This window comes from Chiloscyllium punctatum, chromosome 5 (assembly GCF_047496795.1).
Source record: "Chiloscyllium punctatum isolate Juve2018m chromosome 5, sChiPun1.3, whole genome shotgun sequence".
Taxonomy (NCBI): domain Eukaryota; kingdom Metazoa; phylum Chordata; class Chondrichthyes; order Orectolobiformes; family Hemiscylliidae; genus Chiloscyllium; species Chiloscyllium punctatum.
The window spans coordinates 60,302,584-60,326,264 of record NC_092743.1 but is presented as its reverse complement, the minus strand read 5'-3'; the positions used below and the strand labels follow the sequence as shown (position 1 = coordinate 60,326,264).

At 41.1% G+C, this 23,681-nt stretch overlaps 1 protein-coding gene across 4 annotated transcripts in view; it reads right to left on the bottom strand.

Moving 5' to 3' along the window:
* trappc9 (trafficking protein particle complex subunit 9) overlaps nucleotides 1-23,681 on the bottom strand; it is a 619,414-nt gene that overhangs the window by 350,905 nt on the left and 244,828 nt on the right. For all 4 annotated transcript variants that reach the window (XM_072570417.1, XM_072570415.1, XM_072570419.1 and 1 more), the window contains one exon: nucleotides 16,825-16,935. In XM_072570417.1, coding sequence (XP_072426518.1) covers nucleotides 16,825-16,935 — 111 coding nt within the window. The remainder of the gene's footprint in view (nucleotides 1-16,824; nucleotides 16,936-23,681) is intronic.

Genomic DNA, 23,681 nt, shown 5'->3' with positions numbered 1-23,681 from the left:
GAAATCGAGTGCCGAGTCGGAGGGGCAGAACTAAAGGCCACGACCTCCGAAACTACAGCACAATCGGCCATGGATTAGGTCCAGACTCTCGAACAGCAAGTCCAGACCTTAAAGCATCATATTGATGACCTCGATAATCGAGGTCGTCGAAAAAATATTCGTTTGCTGGGCCTTCCCAAACGGGAAGAGGAAGGCCAGCTTACAGCGTTTCTCAAGCAGTGGCTGCCACAGCTTTTAAATCTGGAGGCTGGATCAGGCCAGGTAAGGGTAGAATGAGCCTACTGGGTTGCAATACGCGGGCCCGGCTCGAACCAGCGCCCTCGCCCGGTCCTGTTCCGGCTGCAGAGCTATAAAGGAGAGGCAGCTACTCCTAGAAGCCTCTAGAAATCTTGGAAAAGATTCCCAAGCCATGATCTATAGAGGATCCAAGATCATGTTATTCCAAGACTTTTCCCCAGCTCTGGTCCGAAAGGGGAAGGCATTCGATCAGGCGAACAAGTGTTTAAGGGATTTAAATATTCAGTACTCCTTACGCTACCCAGCGACACTACGCTTTAACCATGAAGGATCCGTGTATAACTTTGGATCACCGGAAAAGACTAAGGAATTTTTGGACTCTCTTAGATAAATTGTAAGGGACAATGGATGTTTGTTTGCCTTTCCCCCACTCCAGTTTATATCCCCCCCACTTTTTCTTTTTTCTTACCTTACTGTTTAATATTATCTTGGGGGGGGTGGGGAGAGGGATTTATTTATTTGTTCTCTATTTAACTATGTATGCATGTGTGTGTATATATGTGTGTGTATAAGCCAGGGGGTTTAGTTAATGTTGGTGGGGGGAGGTGGTTACCTTATTCTATTTTACCTCTGTCTCTCTGAGCGGGGTTGTTTTTCCCTTGCTATTTTGTATTATTATATTTAATTATTATTTGCTGGAGTTGTAATTTTATAGTTATATATGTTTATACATGGTATTAACATTACCAAATATATCCAGGTGTGGGTGAGGATGGGGGGGTGGGGATAGGGTGCTCACTGTTAACTCCAGCTTTGTATTATATCTGAATTCTCCTCATTGTATTGAGGAGTGCCTGGGTCAGGGGTGGGGCATTGGTTGGGAGAGGATACGATGGACCTTTGGAAAGGAAGTGACACCCCCTGGGAACAAGGGGGAAAATCTCCATTTAAATATGTTTTTTTTATTATTTAGAAATAGTTTTTTGTTATACTGTTGAGTGTATTAGAGAACCTTTATTTTTGTGAATTTTATATGCTCTATGCTCGGGATGTTCTGGATAGGGTTTCCCCTCCCGAGGGGTCTCTGATTTGCCCGGATGATTATGGTTGATCAGTCGGTTAAGTGGTGCACCTGGAATGTCAAGGGGAGTAATTCGCCAGTCAAAAAGGAAGAAAATATTATCAAATCTTAAGAAAGAAAGAGTTGATATAGCTCTCCTACAGGATACACATCTGTTGGATAAAGAACACTTGAAATTACGACAGGGTGAATTTGATCAGGCTTTTTTTCTTCTTTTAGCTCAAAAAGTAGGGGAGTTGTTATTCTTATTCCAAAGAAATTCCCTTTCAAAATCCTAAATCAGATAAAAAACTAATCTGGACGATATATTCTGATTAAAGCCCTTATAAATGGAGAAGAATATGGGATTTTAAATTTGTACTGCCCCCCGGCACACCCCTTTAAATTTATAACGGAAGCCTTCTCAAAATTGATGGCTCTTGGTGCCCGTCATACAATTATAGGGGGAGACGTTAATTGTATTATGGATCCGGAAAGAGATAGGATTCCCAAGAGTACTGCAGGAGTATCTCCCAGATCTAGACAATTGGTGGATCTGAACGAAGAATTAGGATTAGTAGATATATGGAGATGTCTTCATCCACAGGGCAGAGATTTTTCTTTTTACTCCAATCCACATAAATGTCATACCAGAATTGGTATGTGTTTTGGCCCCTCGATTTTTTTTAAATTCCATATCATCCTGTAAAATAGGTCGTATAGTAATTTCCCACCATGCTGCTGTATATATGGAAACCAAGGCGAGGAATAATGGGACATCTCCTCGGCATTGACGTATGGACCCCTTCCTGATGAAAGACAGTACATTTGTAAAGTACTTTTCTCAAGAATTTAAAACTTTTTTAGAAATTAATTTAGGTACGGCTAGCAACTCATCAATGATGTGGGAGACCATGAAAGCTTACACGTGAGGTTTGATCATCTCCTACTCAGCGAGCCAGAAATAATTAAAGGGAGAACAACAGCGTCTGCTCAAAGCTCGCTTAAAAGCAGCTGAAACTGCATACGCTGATAGACCTTCTATTATTAAATTGCAAAGGATTATGGCTCTTAGGACAGCTCTAAACACTACGCTTACCCAAACGGCTAAGAGGGAAATATTATTTGCAAAACAAAGGTTATATGAATTTGGCGACAAACCGGGGAAGGGAAGGGAAGGGAAGATACTTAGCATTTCTTGCAAAGAAACAAAAAGGCCCCTCAAACTATCACATCTATCAAGGAAAGTACGGGTATTTTGACTCGTGATCATAAAAGGATGAATGCAAATCTTTAGAAAATTTTATTCTGATTTATATAAATCGCAGGATTGTGAAGACAGGACTAGGAGGATGCAATCATTTTTTAAAAATTTGACCTTTCCGGGCCTAACTCCGGAACAGGTATCGGTCTTAAATGCTCCTCTAACAGTCCAAGAAATACTTGACGCAATCAGGCAACTTCAGAGCGGTAAGGCACCTGGCCCAGATGGTTTTTGATCTGACTTTACAAGAATATTGGCTGGTCCACTTATGGACACGTATAACTATGCATATAATCAGGGCTGTCTCCTGCCTTCGCTGAAAGAGGCAAATATCTCTCTTATCCTTAAAAAAAGGAAAGGATCCAGAAGATTGTACGTCATACAGACCAATACCCTTGCTAAATGTAGATTTTAAAATCCTTTCTAAAACGTTAGCATTGAGACTAGAAAGGGTACTGCCACATATCATAAAGGAGGATCAGACAGGGTTTATTAAGGGCCGTGGATCATCCAATAATATTAGAAGGGTTTTGAATATGATTCAAGACTGCCATCAGGGAAAGATACCAGGAGTAGTAGTTTCATTAGACACGGAAAAGGCATTTGATAGGGTTGAATGGTCATATTTGTTTTACACATTGGAAAGGTTTGGCATTGGAAAGGTGTTTACCAAATGGGTCTCAACATTGTATAGTGATCCCAAAGCAGTTGTGGTTACCAATGGATTCGGTTCGGATAGCTTCAGTGTGGGTAGGGGCTGCCGTCAGGGATGTCCTCTCTCGCCATTGTTATTTACGCTAATAATTGAGCCACGAGCAGAAGCTATATGGGCTGACCCTAATATAACGGCCCCGAGGATTGGTACAGGTAAACATAAAATTACCCTTTATGCAGATGATGTTCTTCTATTCCTCAGTAATCCTCTGATGTCCGTACCTCGCTTAATCCAAGTTATTAATACATTTAGCGCATTCTCAGGTTAATAAATTAATTTCTCAAAATCGGAGGCTACGCCAATGGGGGTGGCCTTGCTATGATACACCACTTAGTGGACGGATCCCATTTTCCCTTTCGTTGGTCCCTGGAGGGTTTCTTATATTTAGGCATTTTTATTGCCCCAGTATTTGGTCAGTTATACAAGGCTAACTTTGTGCATTTACTGGAAAGGATAAGGCAGGACCTCCAGAGATGGGGAGACCTTCCAATTTCCTGGCTGGGTAGAATAGCACTAATTAAAATGAATGTCCTGCCCAGTCTCCTATACCCCATGAGAATGCTTCCGGTGATGCTACCGAGGCTGGCACTACGTAAATTATATGGCTGGTAGAGTTCCTTTATCTGGAATCATAGACGGCCCCTCATTAAGCTGAAGAAGCTACAGCTTCCACAGGCAAGGGGAGGATTGGACTTCCCAGATTTTAGGAAATATCAGTTAAGTTCCCTATTAAGTTACATAGCTGATTGGGTCTTGTCTGATCCACAATCAATCTGGCTGGACATCGAGGCTTCTCAAGTAAAATGCCCACTTATTAACCTTTTATTTTCAGACAAGAGAAAAATCATTACGGATCACTGTAAAAGCCCTATAAATACTAAACACAATTAAAGCTTAGAATATAATGCGGCAAAATGAGGGTAACTCACATAAAACATCCCCCTATGTGCCGATAGCGGAAGCATGGGGATTCCAACCGGGGTTTACAGATGCCACTTTTAAACTCTGGAGATCCAGGGGTATCTCATGTCTAGGGGACCTATTTAAAGATGGGGTCTTGATGTCTTTTGAACAGCTGCGTCAGAAATTCGGATTACCTAATGGAGACCTCTATCGATACTTCCAAATTCGAGACTATATACAGAAGAAGACTCCGTTATTAGATAGTCTTTATAAATCAGATAGAGAATGTAGAGTACTACGACCAATGGGGGTATCCTCCATCAGTACTATTTATCATTTACTACATGTTGAAGTATCGGGAGATATGGACAATCTGCTTAAAACATAGGATCAGGATTTGGGTCTAGAAATCTCTATAGAAACGTGGAATGACATTTGGGAAAACGCCAGAAGAATCACGATCTGTAACAGAACTCAGGCTATCCAGCTGAAGATACTTCATAGGGCCCATATAGTACCGGATTGATTGGCAAAATTTAAGGCAGGAGCATCTCCAATGTGACCCAAATGTAAAATAAAGGTGGGCACTCTTGTACATTGCCTATGGACCTGACATAAGATCCGTAGATACTGGACTAAAGTAGCAAGTGCCCTGACAGAAATTTCAGGAACGGAAATTAAAGTGGACCCCGTATCTCTCCTTTTGGGCTTTTCGAACTTATCCTCCCTGGACATGCACAGGAAGAGACTATTTTCTATTCTCTCTTTCTGTGCAAGGAAAAATATTTTGGTAAACTTGGTGGCTCAGGGCCCCCTGGAGTTTCAAATTGGCACAGATTAATTATGGAATGTATTCCCCTTGACTTCCTTACAAATATGGTGCACCGAAAGACCGAATTATTTTATAACATATGGCAGCCCTTCTTGAATTATGTGAATACAGATATTTCGGCTATCCTAACAAGGGCTTTTATTTAATTGAGATTACGAACCTGGCTCTTCTGGGGCCCCTTGGGAGAGGAATCCCGCACGAATACGGGTTTTGTTACATTTGATGTTAACACATTCCAAGCATGTATCTCACTACCCAATTTCTATGTTATCCGCTGTTTTTTTTTCCTCTTTCTCTTATTTGAATAATGTAAGAGACTTGAATATACACTCTGGTTAGTTGTAGGTTAGATTAGTAGTTAGTTGAGTTTTGTTTATTTTTCTCAGTATTTTCCTTTTGTTACATTTTGGTTATTATATATTTAAGATTTAATTGTATATCAATGTTTGTCCTTGAGAGTTTTGTTTATTTTTGTAAACTTGTAAAAATGTTAAATTTCTGATAAAAATATCGAGAAAAAAGCCACAAAACATAGAAGTCATTTGGTAAAATAATAGTTAAAATGGACAACATTAATTAAAGCCAAATGCAGCAAAATTCATTCAGTAAGCTGTTCAGGAAACATGAATCACTTAGCTAAAGGTACAAAATGAGAAATTCATCTGTTGAAGTGGTGGAAAAACTCAATTTTAGCTGAGAATATGTTTCCTTTATTTTGGCAGCAACACATAGGAAAATTCTACAGTACAGCAACAGAGTAGTACCAGCGCCATCGCCGTAAAATAAAAGCCTTTTATGACCAAAGCTGGAGGAATGCACTGTTACTTTAGTCCCACTCTCATGGTTCACAACACAAAATTAAAATACTTTCATCAATGACCAAGATGATTTCATGGTGTCAGGTTTTAAACAACAAGATTAATCAACCAGGTTTATTCACTCTTAATTATTATGATACATCCTATTCAATATAGATGCAATAATTGGTTAAAAATACTAAGTAATTTACAAATATAAACATGTATCTCTAAATTTTCCAAAATGTATGGGCAAAGAAATATATACACACTTCAGGGAAAGAGAAAGGAAAAATTAGACTTTCCTGCAGAAACTAGTTTTCCCAAAAAAAAACACTTTGGGCAAGAGATTATTCCTAAAAACCAACGAATAAAGTATAGAATATCTTGCTGTCTGTTGCTCTTATCTTTGGCACACATTGTCAAGTCAAGGCTCAGGTATACCTGTCTCTTGCAGGCACAGCTTGCTCAAGAAATACAATCTTGAGATGTATTTTCCACCACTTCTCCAAGAACAAGCAAGTTTCATCCTCAGCTCAGCAGAGATGTTTGCTTTTCAGAAATTAGAGATTTCACTTGGACAGTTTACACACATTTCATCAGATGAAGGAGCAGTGCTCCCAAAGCTTGAGATTTCCATAAACCTGCTGGACTGTAATCTAGTGTCTTGTGACTTCTGACTTTGTCACACAACAATTTTAAGAGAAGAAAATCAATCTTGGCACAGCAGATCAGTCCATTAAATTCATTAAATAGAAAGTCACAGATGACACACATGCAAAACCAGTGCAACAAGTAGTGCACCAAAAACTACAAGTTTTCGTCAGTGCTGAGAAACCTCACAGTCACAGACTGTTCACAGCTATTTAAAGTGAATGCTTTATCTGATACACAATAGGTGGCTTTCTGAAAATGTTAAGTCGGACACAGTCATAGAAAAGCGAAAAATCAAAAGCTATCAATACAAAGAAGCTCAAAGATGTAGAATAATCAAAGGACAAGAAAAAACCTGTAGTATTAAAGGAAATGGGTTAATCAGATGTTACATTTTGACAAGCTGATATTTATGTCAACTGTCAAGCAACTTCTTCATCCAGCAAAAGGAGCAATTAAGATTAAGATATGCTACAAGAGACTCTCCAATGTATCAGTTGCCAGATAAAGACTTCACAGTCAAGAATTTTCACACTTGAATGGGAATAAGAGCTTTGACCTCAAATCTTCTTTGAATGACAGAGGAGATCAACTAGTTGAACTTGAGGAACAACTGGTCAATGAGCAGCACATTGTGGAACAATTTATCTCAGAACAACCAAAAGACAAATCTATTTAATTGTAGAATTCTTACAGCGTCAGCCTTTTCAAGCACCAGCAGTACATCCTCGCTCTTGTATTCTAGCTCTCTCAAAACAAATGCTAACATTGCATTTACCTTCCTAACTGCCAAATGAACTTGCATATTAACCTGAAGCGAATCTTTAGACAGGACTCCAAGTCCCCTCATGCTTCAGGTTTCTGAAACCTTTTCTCTAGTCTATGCCTCTCCTTCCTACCAAAGTGCATAAACTCACACTTCCCCACATTACATTCCATCTGTCACTTCTTTATCCAGTCTCCTTGTCTGCCCAAGTCCTTCTGCAGCCTCCCTATTTCCCCAGCAATTACTTCACCTATCTTTGTGTCATCTACATACTTAGCTTCAATGCCCTTAGTTTCCTTGTCCAGATCATAAATGTATAACGTGAATAGCTTTCATCCCAGTACTGATCCGTGTAGAACTCCAATAGTCACCAGCATGCATCCTGAAAAAGACCCACTTATCCCCATTCTCTTGCTTCTGCTTGTGAGTCAATCCTCTTTCTACACCAGTTATTTTACCGCAACACCGAGAGCGCTTAATTTATTTTGTGGCCTTCTGTGCAGCACTGTCTCAAAGGCCTTCTGGAAATCCAAAGAGATCTGATGTTCTCATTTGTTTACTTTACTGGTTACCTCCTTAAAGAATTCTTACAGATTTGTCAGGCATGACCTCCCTTGAAAAAGCTGTGGTGAGTCAGCACTATTTTATCATGCACTTCCAAGTAGTCCACAATCGCAACCTTAATAATAGGCTCTAAAATCTTAGCAATGACCAAGGTCAGGGTCAGGCTCACTGGCCAAACATTTTCCATCTTCTGCCTGTCAAGCCAAGTTTAATTCCTGCCACGGCAGATGTCTGCACTGGAATACAGTAAAAATCTGTTACTCAGAGTCTAAAAACAAACACGAAAGTGTTACCAATTGTTGGGGAAAAACTCATCTGGTTCACTAATGTCCTCTAGGGAAGGAAATTGCTATACTTATCTGCTCTGACTTACACGTGACTCCAGAAACACAGCAATACAGTCGACTCTTGACTGTCCTCTGAATAATTCTGAATGGACAATAAATGCTGGCCCAACCGCTGACTCCCACATCCCTTGAATAAGTTTTAAAAATTATGATCCTCAGTGACAGAAATACCCAGCAAGTAACAACCTTCAAATAGGAGAACTGAGGTTTGACCAACAGTGCAATTGCTGAGGGCAAAGTCAAGGATGAAGTTGAAGTAAAGCATCAACATAGCTCAGCACAGATCTACAGGCACACTAAGAATAAAAATATGCTGATACAGGTGAAAGGTCTGTGCATGAAACTGCTGAACAAAATTGAGAATGGATGACTAATGCCCAATAATTCAAGATATTGAAAGGAAGAATCTGCCTGTTTGGGAAAGTCAGGATATGGAAAGGAAGAAATTGCCTGAGACAGCAGAGAGTATGTCTTCCTCAAAGGAAATCTGAAAGATTAAAGGTCTGCCAGTTTGAGGGATTTGATAGACCACGGAGGATCATACTGTTAGGAAGAGAAATAAAGATAATGGTCATCCACCTGGAAAACTACCAATCTTCTAAGTCTGAAGAAAACACATTAAGGGAGAATAGTTAAATTTCCAGATCAGTTGTAAAGTTGAGAGCTTGAGGTGTGATGGGGCAGTGGTAAATATAAATCTGTACATACAGGCATAATGCAATAGTGAAAAACAAATTGGGAGAAGCTGATATATATGAACTAGAAAGGGTTACTACTATATTATAATTTGATGCACTAAGAAAATTTCAGGATTAAAACAAGCCATAGAATCAAATTAGTGAAAAGCAAACTTAGACAAATGAACACACTGATGTACGTTCTTCATGTATACAATGATTGATTTATGCGCTAATCCATGGCTACAGCAATGGAGGTGGTACTCCAGAATCATCTGAGAAGCAGTTGACTGCTTTATTGGGCTTTACAGCTGGTTATTCTGTTTGGATAAACTACATGATTAAGGTCCTTCCTCATCTGTAACTATCTTGTGACATTATTTAGTCAAACCATGGCATTAATTGTTCAGTTCAGTTAAACTGAGTCTGTGTCCCACCATGTGATAAGTGTGCTGCCATAATTTCCTTAACTGCAGGCATCTGCAAGGCTTGCTTTGTCTACTGTGACACCAAACCACTCATTGGTTTAACTATGGCATGGCACCCTCAGATAAGGCAAACAGTAGAGGAATATGCTTCCTAATCAACATTAGCTGGTACTCAGACATGGCAACTCTGCCAAGCCACATAGCATATCTTACAGTAAAATATTGCCCTTACAATCTGCCATGTGAATTCACCTCTGCTATCCTGATAGTAGTCTACATACACACCAGGCCAATGTGAAGAATGCCCTGGATGTAATTTGCCCTGCAAAAACCATCCTAGAGCCAAAATCCCCGAGGCCTTATTCATCGTGGCCAGCGACTTCAACCAAGCCAATTTTGAGAGGGTGCTGACAAAGTACCACCAACACAGTTTCTACCCCACCAGAGGATTGAGCATCTTGGACCACTGCTACACAACCAAAGAAGCATACTGCTCCATCCCCTATCCACACTTCAGAAAATCAGATCATAGTGCTGTGTTCCTCCTCACAGCTTACAAGCAGAAGCTGGGACAGGAGGATCCTTCACAGAAAGAAATATAATGCTGGTCCAAGGCAGCACAAGAGCAAATCCCAGACTGCTAGGAATTGGTGGACTGGACTGTATTCAGTCCAGCAGAAAACCTGGACAAGTACACCACCATCATCATTGACTTCATTACAAAATTTGGGAAGGACAACATGCTAAAGTCATCAATCCAAGTGCTCCCCAACTGGAAACCTTGGATGAATCAAAAAATCCATTACCCTCTAAAAACCAAATGTGCAACATTTAAGTCGAGTGACCTAGACTTACACAGGAATCCAGATCTCCACCAAGCCAGAAATGCCGAGGCAGTACCAGACCAAGTTAGAGGCCTCAACCAACTGTATGGACATCCACTGCTTGTGACAAGGTCTAACAACATTATGGGATACAAAATGCAGCAGAACAGGATAGCAGACAAAGACACTTCCCTCCCTGATGTGCTCAATGTTTTCTATGCTGAGTTCAAGCAGAATGCCAGCAGCACAGTGTCACCTGCCCTGACAGCTTGGATGCATCTGTCCCCTCCGTCACCGCAACAGCCGTCAGATCAGTCCAAAAGAAAACGACAGGCTCAGACAGAGTCCACAACCGAGCACTTAGATCCTGTGTGGACCAACTGGTGGAGAATTCACCGACGTCTTCAACTTCTCCCTCCTATAAGTAGTAGTTCGCACCTACTTCAAGACGACCACCATCATCCTCATACCTAAGAAAGCACATGCAACGTGCCTCAATGATTATTACCTAGTGGCTCTGATCTCCACAATCATGAAGTGCTTTGAGAGGTTGGTCATGGCCCACATCAACGCTCGCCTCCCAGCCTGTTTTGACCCCCTGCAATTTGCCTACTGGCCTAACAGGTCCACAGCGGATGTCATTTCCCTATGCCGACACTCACCCCTGGAACATCTAAACAACAAGGAGAAAGTGAGGACTGCAGACACTAAAGATCAGAGTCAAGAGCGTGGTGCTGGAAAAGCACAGCAGGTCAGGCAGCATCCGAGGAGCAGGAGAATCGACATTTTGGGCATAAACTCTTCACCAGTAATGAGGCTTGTGTGCTGGGGTGTTGAGAGATAAATGGGAGGGGGATGGGGTCGGGGGGAGGGGGATGGGGTCGGGAGGAGTGGGGGGGGGGAGAAGAGAGAGAGGAGAGGGAGAGGGAGAGGGAGGGAGGGAGGGAGGGAGGGAGGGAGGGAGGGAGGGAGGGAGGGAGGGAGGGAGGGAGGGAGGGAGGGAGGGAGAGAGAGAGGGAGAGAGAGAGAGAGAGAGAGAGAGAGAGAGAGAGAGAGAGAGAGAGAGAGGGAGAGAGAGGAGGAGGCAGCTGAGAATGTGATAGGTACATGAAGGTGGGGGCGGGGGAGAAGGTGATAGGTCAGAGAGGAGGGTGGAGCGGACAGATGGGAAAGGTGATGGACAGGTCAAGAGGGCGGTACTGAGTTGGAGGCTTGGGATTGGGATAATGTGGGGGGAGTGGAAATGAAGAAACTGGTGAAATCCACATTGATCCTGTGTGGCTGCAGGGTCCCAAGCTGGAATATGAGGCGTTCTTCCTCCAGGTGTCAGGTGGTAAGAGTTTGGCGACGGAAGTGGCCCAAGACCTGCATTTCATTGGAGGAGTGAGTGGGGCAGTTGAAGTGTTCAGCCACAGAGAGGTGGGGTTGGTTGGTGCAGGTATCCCACAGGTCTTCTTTGAAACGATCCGCAAGTTGGCATCCTGTCTTCCCAATGTAGAGGAGACTCTCTCATCAGATCTATGCGCTCCCACCCCCCTCCCACTAGCCCACACTCCACTCCCAGCACCTTCCCCTACCATCACAAGAAGGGCAAAATCTGCACCCACACCTCCCCCTTCACCTCTGTCCAAAGCACCAAAGGATCCTTCCACATCCAACAGAAATTTACCTGTACCACACTACCAAGGTCATCTACTGTATCTGTTGCACCTGACGTGGTCTCCTCTACATCAGGACGCCAATTTGCAGATTGTTGCTGAGAACATCTCTGTGACACCCACTCCAACCAACCCCACCACTGTGGCTAAACACTTCAACTCCCCCTCCCATTCTGCCAAGGACATTTAGGTCCTGGGACTCCTCCATATCCAAAGCCTTACCATCTGATGCCTAGAGGAAGAATGCCTCATATTCCATCTTGGGACCCTGCAACCACACAAGATCATAGTGGATTTCACCAGTTTCCTCATTTCCCCTCCCCACACATTATCCCAGCCCCAAGTCTCCAATTTGGTACTGTCCTCTTGACCTATCCATCACCTTTCCCAACTATCTGCTCCACTCTCATCTCCAACCTATCACCTTCAGCTACCTAGCGCATTCTCAGCTACCTTCCCCCACCAATCTACCACCGAGCCCACAAACCTCAATCCTGAAGGTCTTATGCACGAAACATCGAATCTCCTGCTCCTTGAATGCTGCCTGACCTGCTGTGCTTTTCCAGCACCACACTCTTGACATCTAGACAACAAGCACACCTATGTCAGACTCCTGCTGATCAACTATAGCTCCACCTTCAACACCATTATCCCCTCGAAACTGAACTCAAAATTCCAAGACCTTGATCGTGGCTCTGCCCTCTCTAACTGGATCCTCAGCTTCCTGACCCATAGAACACAACTAGTGAAGATAGGCAACTGCACCCCCATCACAATAACCCATAACACTGGAGCCCTCCAAGGATGAGTTCTCAGCTCCGTATTGCACTTCTTGTACACCCATGACCGTGTAACCAAAATCTGAATGAATGCATTATATACACTTGCTGACTATATCACCATGGTATGATGGATAGCAAATAATGATGAGTCAGAATACAGGAAGGAGATAAAGGGCTTGGTATGGTGGTACAATGATAACAACCTCTCTTTCAATGTCAACAAAACAAAAGAATTGATCATTGACTTCAGAACATACCCCCATTTCTGCTTCTACGTCCTATGGTTATCTCCATCAATGGAGCAGTGGTTGAGGGGGTTGAGAGCGTCAAGTTCCTAGCAGTGACAATAACTGAAACTGCCCTGGACTTCCCATGTAGATGCGATGGTCAAGAAAGCACAACAAATGTTAAGCCAACGGCTTGTAGTCTCATGCTTTTGCCCTTCCTTTTTGCCATTCTTCAATGCAATGGAACCTTCCTAAATTTCATTTTTTTTAAAAAGTGTAAAAATTGATGCACTTATCTCACTAGCCACATCTTTTAAGACCTTCAGATGGAATTAATCGCGATTTGGCAACTTTCCAGCTGACAGGTCCAATTATTTGCTCAGTACCATATTCCTGTTGGCAATTTTCTCAAGTTTCTCTCAATCTTGCATTCCCACTTTCAAACTGTTTGAGAATGTCAACTGCATCCTCTATAGTAAAGTCAAGTGTAAATGCCTGTCCCATCATCTGCCATTTAGTTATTTGTAATGATTAATTCCTCAAGTTCAATTTCTTTTTGACCAACACTCACTAGATGAGCTACTCTTCTTCAAATATCTGCCGAAACTCTTCCAATCTGATTCCAAATTTCTAGCTAGTTTCTTCCCTCACTTTCAAAATTTTCCTCTCATTAATTGTTCAGTCATTCTTTGCTTTTTGTAAATTGTTCTGTCCAATCTTCTTAACTGCCAAACATCTTTGCACACTTTATTTTTTATTCACAAAAAAAAACAAATTGCTGGAGAAGATCAGCAGATCCAACAGCATCTGTGGAGAGAAATCAGAGTTAATGTTTTGGGTCTACTGACTCTTCCTCAGAACTTTTTTTTAAATTATTAATTCATGGAATGTGGACACCAATAGTTGGGCCAGCATTTACTGTCCACCCCTTATTGCCCAGAGGGCAATTAACAGTCAACAAAATTGCTGTGGGCTTGGAGTCACATGTAGGCCAGACAGGATAAGGACAATAGATTTACTTTCCTAAAAAGGACATTAATGAATTAGATGGGTTTTCCCAACAACCAGCTACAGTCATCATTAGACCCTTAATTCCAAATATTTTATTCAATTCAAATTCCAGCATCTACCAGGTCAAGATTCACACACACATACCCCCAGAATATTACTGTAGTTTCTGGATTAAGAGTCTAGTGACAATACCACTAGGCCATCACCTCCCCGACTATATCTGCTTTATTTCTTGTTAGTTAACAACAGTTCCCCAAAACTTTATTTTCTCAAGAGAAACTGTTTATTCTATGTAATCTGAAATAGTCCTTTAAATATTTATCAATGCATTTGTATTGTCCTGTCCCATAACAGAAATTACCAGTTACTTTTGGTTTTTCTGCTTTCATGCCAACATAATGACCCTTATTAAAGTTCAAAATATTAGTCCTGGACTCATTCAGAGTGTGAGATTCAATCATATTATGATTGCTGCAAATCAAGGGTGCTAGAAGATCATTAATTTATCCTATTACAACACCAGATCTGGTATAGTCTGCTCTGCGGTCAGGTCTAGAAGGTACCATCTTGAAAACACTATATAGCCATCGAGGCTATTTCTGCCCATCCCTAAGTAGACTGAAATCCTGCATGATTAACACCATTCTTTTCTGATGATCTCCCATTGTTTACACCGCAACCTACCATGTAGTTTACTGATCCGAGCAACCCTACTATAGTAGGGAATATCCCTACTACCCTTCTTGTACAGGGCGACAACATGAGCAACCCTCCAGTCCTCCGGCACCTCACCTCTATTTAAGGATGCCACAAAGATATCTGTCAGGGCCCCAGCTATTTCTTCTCTTGCCTCCTTCAGCAACCCGGGATAGATCCCATCCGGTCCTGGGGATTTGACAACCTTAACCTCTTGCCTACCCAACACATTTTACCTACTTATGTCAACGTGATCCAGACTACTCAATCTTCTATCTCTAATCTCAACATTCATCATGTTCCACTCCTCTGTGAACACTGATGCAAAGTAATCATTCAGAATTTCACTCATTCTCTCAGGTTCGATACACAGCCTTCCTTCGTTGTCCTTTAGAGGACCAATCCTTTCTCTAGTTACCCGTTTGTTTCTTATATAAGAATAAAATGCTTTGGGATTCTCCTTAATTCTGCTCGCTAAAGCCATTTCATGACCCCTTTTAGCCCGCTTGATTCCTCGTTTCAGACTTGCCCTACTCTTCCGATATTCTTCCAGGGCCTGTTCTGTTCTTTGCGGCCTAGACCTTATATATGCTTCCCTTTTCCTCTTGGCTAGTCGTACAATTTCTCCTGTCATCCACAGTTCACGAATCTTGCCCTTCCTATCCTTTGCCTTCCACGGGACATGCCTATCCTGCACTTTCTTTTAAAGCCCCTCATCTCAAATATGGACTTCCCTTCAAATAGCTGAGTCCAATCCACATTGAGCTCTTGCCTAATTTGGATATAATTGGCCTTGGCCCAGTTTAGTGCTCTTCCCTTAGGACCACTCTCTTCTTTATATACGAGTATTCTAAAACTGACACAGAATTGTAGTCACCGTTCCCACGAAATCCCCCACTGCAACTTCTACCACCTGATCTGGCTCGTTCCCCAGTACCAGATCCAATATTGCCCATTTCCTAGTCGGACTATTGACATACTGCTCTAGAAAACTATCCTGGACGCTTCTTATAAATTCTACCCCATCCAGACCTCTGGCGGTAAATGTATCCCAGTCAATGTTGGGAAAATTAAAATCTCCCATCACCACTACCCTATTGCCTCTACATCTTTCCACAATCTGTTTACCTATTTGTTCTTCTACCTCACGCTCACTGTTAGGAGGTCTGTAATACAGCCCCAACAGTGTAACTGCACCCTTATTTCTCAGTTCCACCCATAATGCCTCACTACCCAAGACCTCCATAGTGTGCTCCTTTAGCACAGCCGTGATATCGTCCTTGACCAGCAATGCAACTCTCCCCACCGTCCTGTCTGAAATGTCTATATTCTGGAACATTTAATTGCCAATCATCATGCCCTTCCTTCAACCAAGTCTCTGTGATTGATGGAAAGTGGACAGGAAAGTATATTTTAGACAGAGATGAGATTAGCTAATGATTATGTCAAATGGCAGAGCAGACTTTAAGCACTGAACAGCCTACTCCAGTTGCTAGCTCACATTTTCCTGTATATGACCAGGTGTATGTGCTCAGCCTCTGTGATAAGAAATAGGAAATAAGAACAGGAGTAAGCTATTCATCCTCTCAAACTTGCTCCTGCATTCATAGCTGACCCGACATTCCTCATGTCTCCTTTCCTAATCGTTTCCCTATAACCCTTCATTCCACTACTGAGCAAGAATCTACTACAGCCTTAAATATACACGAGGACCAAGGTGAGGAGTTCCAAAGACTCTGAATCCACAGAGAAGAGATTTCTCCTCATCTCAGTCTTAAATTGCTTGCTACCCTTTATTCTGAGACTATGTTCTCTAGACTGAGACTGAGGGGAAATATCTTCTCCGCATTTACTGTGTCAAGGCTTTTTACAATCCATATGTCTAAATGAGATCAATTCTTATTCTTCTAAACTCAAGCAAGTAGAGTCCTAAACTGTTTAATCTTTGCTAATAAGACTCAGCGCATGCCAAAACATGATTATGATAGACAAGCAAGAGGCTGGAGAACACAGCAAGAGGTGAAGAAGTCAACATTCTGGTATAACTCTTCTTCAGAAATGTCATCACAAACACGATCACATTGGTTACATCAAAGTTACTGTGTTTGTGCACTAATATTGCAGATATACATAAATAAAAATCACTGGTTAACTTAAATCAAGTTACTGCCCATGCAAAGATGGAATGACATGTAAAATTGGCACGGACTATGATTTCAAATCTCTTAACATCATTATCCATTGAAATGCAATTAAAATTTTCTGCCAATCTTTTTCCATCTTTAATTGAGACATCAATACAGGAGTCGCCCCAAAAAGAGAGACTTGAAATTTTCAATTCCATCAAGTTTGCAATTATTGATCAGGCTATCAGTCACCTACCTCTGGCACTCTCCAGCATGTAGGATCAAATCCTCATTGTTTTTTGCACTAACAGTTAGTTCATGTTCTGTTGAATTGAAGACATCCAAGAGAAGGTGACATTGTCTGGTGCTATTGGAACAGAAATCAGCAAGTTTAATAGCACATTAAAAATTATGGAGTTTTGAAACAGATAAGTGGTAAAATGTTCATGCTTGATTTATATTTCACAATTTCATACTACACAGTGTGGCAAATTTTGGGAATATTGTTTCAACCAACCCCAATAAAAGATCTTAATTGACACCACAGAAAACTTTTCTAACAGAAGGTGGACCCCTAGTCAGCAAAAAGCACCAGGTTACCTGTGTTTAACAGCAAATAGTCAACCAAAGGGTCTTTTTGGCAGTACATCATTAGCTGTGCTTCTCATCTTTGGGCTTCTCTTGGTAGTTTCATGTGCTCAGCACAAAACCCAAACATCTGCAGACATGCCCGTGAACTAGTTCAGTCTTTGATACTTTTTGCCTCCGCAAACAACAGACTAGCTTAAAATTTTGTGCAAGGTGCCCATATGTGCACACATTATATCAGAAGATAATTAGTATGAATCGCAAACATTCATGATCCAGAATTAACAGCTAAGATCAGGGTAGGTGGTTTCACTGATACAGGTTGAGATGCCATGAGCAACAAAGGCTCACTGCCATAATATCAGGGTCATAAGGTGTACTTAGCCACAACTCTGGAACTAAATGATCTACTGGAGGACTTTTCCCTCCATACATGGGGCCTGTCACCTTACCCCTCCAAAACAATCATATTTTTATCTTTTTGAAGGTCCCTCCATTCTGATGAATCTTTACATTCTCACATTGTCCTAGGGTCCCAGTGAAAATCAGGGTGCTCCAAGTCAGCACTAGGTAACCACCACCATCTGCACTTTCAAAAGAATAGCTCCATCATTCTTGCTTCCAGCAACTGCAGGCTCAGGACTCACACTTGGTCCCAAAACAGGGACTAAATCCTGTCAAGGAGTCAGTGTGCCAGATAGCATTGTTGGACACTGCGGTCAGTGAATCCTTGGGATTTATAAAGTATATAAATGGCCTCTTCTGATATTTGGCAAGTATTGTGTTGAATCTGTCCAATTAAATTTTGTCTTCAAGCAATTGCCCTGTGCTACATGCTAACTGTTTCAAAATATGCTTGCAACTAATGATTCAGATACACAACTTGTTCAGTAAATCCAACTAGGTAGAACTGATTGCCCTTTTCCTTAGTGTTTTCAAACAGAAGCAAAGAAACAAAGTAATTCTGCCAGAATGCGATGATAGAAACCATTCAGGAGGATGAAATCTCTCTCAAGAATCTATTTTTAGTGGAATAAAATTACATCATGCACAAGGGCATGCTACTGACTGGAAGTAAATAACGATATGTATAGTCCATGCATAATGTCACACATTGTATGTTGACTATTTTTGGTTTCTTCTGTCCCAAGACCTCCCCATAACCTGAACTGTGGTAATTATACAACCTGCTTCAAAGATTCTGGCCCAGATTATTCCAGCGTAGATGGGTGTTGCACCCAGAGACCCTCAAGAATTGTCACTGTAGAAGACTTAAAAGAAATTGTTTGGGACATTGAAGATTCCACTGGACAATTCTCTATCTCTGGAACCCTCTGAAAGTCTCCATTTAAATTGGAGAACTCAGTTTGGAGAAAATTAGTTCATAGCTACTCAGAAATCTTAGACTACACCCTACCCCTTGCCCAGCTGGTAACCTACCTAATTGGCATCCTGACATCCTACCCTCCTGGTATTTTAAACTCACATTTACCTTAGCTTTTTACTATTTGACAGCAGCTGTCAAAGTGGTTGTCCATCATTCTGGCCATTAAGTTTTCAATAATGTCAGTGGCTGCTGTGAAAGGTGATAGGGGATTTGAGGGTGGGGGTGGAGGTGTTCATCTTTTCCAGCAAAATTACTTATTTCTTCCATTCGCTTGTCTATGAACCAATAAGAAATCATCCAACATTTGGTCTTAGGCTTTCATGATTCTGCTCATGAATTGTTTCAATTTATTAATTAATGGGATGTGGCCATCATTGCTTGAGAACTTGGTGGCAAGCCATCATCTTGAAATGAGGCAGTCTGTTTGATAAAGAAATTCCAGCATTGCTTACTGACAGCGAGTCCCAGAATTTTGACACAGCAAAGAAGGAATTTGCTCAAGTCTAGAGTTTACACACATTTCACTGTAATTTGTTGCTGTTTTGAATACCACATTGATATTATATGTAATTCTGACACATATTTTGAATATGGACACATTAGCTGCAATATTCACTATGTATAAATAATTTACCTTTTCCTAGTTTTAATTTATGCTCTATCCTTTCCATATTGCATGATTAAACACAAAGTCAAGCAAATGGGTTTACAGATTACAAAGTCACAGACAAAGCAAACTATTGTTCACCCAGTATAAATAACCAGACAGAATAATGATCGAAAACAACAAATCGTCATCAACGTTTTGCTCTTTAATTCAAATCAATGAGGCATAGTTGTACTGCTTCTGTGGTGGAACAACCTGAGACTAATCATCTCCACATAACCCAGGAGACTGTGGTTGGATCTTTCGGGACAATTTAAATTCGTTATACTATTCTTTTATCAGCTGAGTTAGACTACCTACTGTACAAATCTGAAGCTACATAGGCATATGGTACCAAACTACTAGGATACAGAAGAATACCTATGTGTATCTCTCCCATTCTCCAAACCTTTTTTTTTGCTTTAATGTACAAACCACACCAGTGATAATTAGAGTTGAAAAAGAAAAAATGCTGAGTAGCATATTAGCTTGAATAATTTTATTAAGAAAAAAATGCTTCCGGAAAGGATATTCATCTCACTTGGTGAACTCATTGTATGGTTTAATGAAAACATAAAAGATTTGTCAGTGCACATGTCTATTCACAATAAATTGTTTTTCAGTTTCTTTGCTGTCAACCAAGCTATTTTGAACAAGTTATCTATTACGCCGTATGATTGAAACCTAGATATAGCAGCATTACAAAATCAGTCTGTCATATTTCCCAGACTTGAGCTTTGTGTCTATACTGCATTCACTGACAAAAGTAACAGAGTCACTCTACAGTCAGGTAGATAAGAAATTACCAGTGTGGTATACATATATTGAACTGATGATTTAAATTGCCTGACTGCTTTTCCCAAAGTAAAGAGACAAGAAACATTGCAAAGAAGTAACACACACCTTTCAAAATACATATTACAGTCCATAAAAAATGACTTTCCTAACCCATGTGCAAGATCTAATTAGAATTAGCGGCTTGGGGAAAAAAAATAGATGAAACACAGCCTAACTGTTTTGTTCACAACAAATTCAGGCTATCTTCTAAAATGGAGCAGAAACAGACTCTAATGGGCAAGGTTATAATGCCAAAACATAACATTTGTCAAAGCAAATTATTGCAAATATCCTGCAAATTAACGTGTTTTATCATTAGATTAGATTTGATTACTTAGTATGGAAACAGGCCCTTCGGCCCAAGTCCACACCGACCTTCCGAAGAGCAACCCACTCAGACCCATTCCCCTACATTTACCCCTTCACCTAACACTATGGGCAATTTAGCACAGCCAATTCACCTAACCTGCACATTTTTGGACTGTGGGAGGAAACCGGAGCACCCGGAGGAAACCCATGCAGACAGGGGGAGAATGTGCAAACTCCACACAGACAGTTGCCTGAGGTGGGAATTGAACCCGGGTCTCTGGCGCTGTGAGGCAGCAGTTCTAACCACTGTGCCACCCACTATCTATGTATTAGTATATAAGCAGCATCAAGATTATTTTAAATATCTATGCTTAAGCAATAATGGCTAATTTTAACATTGGAAGTATAAAGTAAGAGTGTTTGGGGAAAACAACACTTTCATTACAAGTAAGTGAAGCAACAAATTCAAGAATTGAACTTTAATCGATCTCTATAACCTCAATAGGCCTCTACATTATCAATTCTGTTGTATTATACTGTTTATATGGGATAATGTATATTATAATTGTACATGGGTAACCTTTGAATTGAAGATACATTTGCAAAGAGGAAATAAAAGACTGATGATTTTAAGCACAGTGCCAAAACCTGAAATGAGATCAAATATTGGGGTATCTTTGATTTTAAAAAAAAGTTCCAATGCTTTCAAGAATGGGGAATTTTCTAACATACCCTGTTACTTCGTCTTTTCCTGACAACTTCAGTTAGTTTACACTGTAAACATCTACTTGCGCAAACTACATATATACTGTATCTCCCTAACCAATGAGATTTAAGGATTAAGGAAGAGGAAAAGACAAGGAGAGCGAATGACAGTCAAATAAAAATTGAAAATGAAAGGGATAGCAAGAAGAACTGTAATGTGAAAGAGAGAGTAAGGAAACAAAAAAGTGTTAAACAGACTTTTTGAAAAACATCTCAACAAAAATAATGTACGATATGCATGATTGAGATTGTTTAACTTGTTCCCTGGGCCAGAGAGATTGTCTGACATTGCATAAACAACAAGGCTGCTCTCCAATGAAGTGCATGCCTATGTCACAGCATGTTAACTTCACACTATTACAATTCTGCAGCTCATTGTTGAGCTTTGTCCAGCCCTGGTTTTTCCGTATAGCTACAATGCTGAAAAGAAATTATGAAGTTTCCATATCAGTAGGGAGGAATTCAGATTTATTCACTTTCAACAACGTGGTCTCAAGACGCTTTCTTTCATTCCTTCAGGGGATATGGACTTTTCTGGCTGGCCCAGCATTAATTATCTGTCAATTGAAAAGATGGTACTAAACTGCCTTGAGTCGCTGTAGCCAATTTGTGCATGTGTATACACAATGCTGTTAGTGAGGTAGTTCCAGAATTCTGATAGAACAGTGAAGGAATAGCAAATAAAAACTGAAAGAACTGCAGATCCTGTAAATCAAAAACAAAAACAGAAATTGCTAAAAAAGCTCAGCAGGTCTGGCAGTATCAGTGATTAGAAGTCAGCATTAACGGTGAAGCTTCAACAGAACTGGTGATAGATTTCCAAATCAGGATGGTAAGTGTCTTAGATGTGAACTTGCACGTGGTGGTGCTCCTACCTATCTGTTGCCCTTGCCCCTTCAAGATAGTAGTGGTTCAGAGTTTGGATACTGCTAGTGAAGGAATCTTACAAGACTATCCAAGGGACCTTGGTGAATTATGCATTGCATCTTGTAGGTGGTACACACTGGTACCATTATACATCAGTGGTTGTGGGACCACAGTTTTATGGTGGTCGATAGTGCACCAATCAAGCCAGCACTTTTGTCCTGGACAATGTCAAACTGCTTGAGTTCTGTTTAAGCTGTGCTCATCCAGACACGTGGACAGAATTTTGATCTTATAGATAAGCACCTTTTAGGAAATCCAGAGCCAGGTTCAACACCACAGGACCCCCAGTCTCTACTGTTTTAACCACTGTATTGATATTTTTATTGTTGGCTCAGTTCACTTTCACATTAATGATAACACCCAGAACTTCGGTATTAAGCAATTCTGCAATGATAATATCATTGAATGTCCAGGGGAAATGATTAAATTCTCTCAATCTGAAGATCGTGATTGCCTGGCACAAATGCTTCCTGCCACAGAGTCAGGTCTTACTGCATTTGAACACAAAGCTGCTTCATCAACTAAGAAGCCACAAATGGTAACAACTCAGCAAATCCCTCATCTTATGGAAGGAAGGATCATTGATGAAGAAGCTGAAGTTGGTTGGACTGAGAGTACTACCCAGAGGAGCTCCAACAGTGAAACCATTGAGATGATTGACATCCATCAACCAAACCCACTTTCCAGTATGCTAGGCAGAGAGATTTTCCCTTGGTTCCTAATGACTCCAATTCTGCTAGGACTCCTTGATGCCATGCACAATCAAATAGTGTTGTGCAGTCAAAATAGCCACTCTGATCTCACCTTTGGAAATCACCACGGGACTATATATGGATCAAGGCTATAGTGAGGTCAGGAGCTCAGTGGTTTTCGCAAAATCTAAACAAAGCATCAGTGAGCAAGTTACTGCTGAATAAATGGCTCCTGACAGCACTGTTGATGACCCATTCCTTCATTTTTACACAGTGTAGACACATGAGCATTAATTGGGCTGGTTGGATGGGTCCTGCTTTTTTCTGGACAAAACATATACCTTAACAATTTCCCATCAACTTGGGTAGATGCCAGTATTGGAAGCCGTACTGAACTGCTCAGATAGGGAAATTGCAAGTTCTGGAACACTATTGCTGGAATGTTGTCAGGGTCCAAAAGCTAGGCAATATCCAGTGCCTCAACCAATGCTTCAGCCTCATCACTTGTAAAAACACACAGACCTCAGTATTGAGATCGGCAATATTTGTGTCGACTTGTCCTCCACTTAGTTGTTAATTGTAGTACCATCATTCACCTCTTGATATGTCAGGCCTCCAGAGGATGGACCTTATATGTCAGTAGTTGATCACTTAGTACGGTCAATCACCCAGCGATTCACTTCTTTAGCATAGAGGTAGCCCTGTGTTACAGATTCACAAAGTTGACACCTTATTTTTAGAGACAGCAAGGTGGGGAGGGGGGGGTGGCGGAAAGAAGAGAGAGGAAAGGGAGGAAGAAGAGAGAAAGAGCAAGACAGAGGGGAAGGAGGAAGAGAGAGAGAGAGAGAGTGAGAAAGAAAGAGGGGAAAGAGAGAGAAAGGGAGGGAGGAAGATGAGGGGGGAGGGAGGAAGGAAAGAAAGAGGGGAAGATAATGGGAGGAAGCAAAGAGGGAATGGGAGGA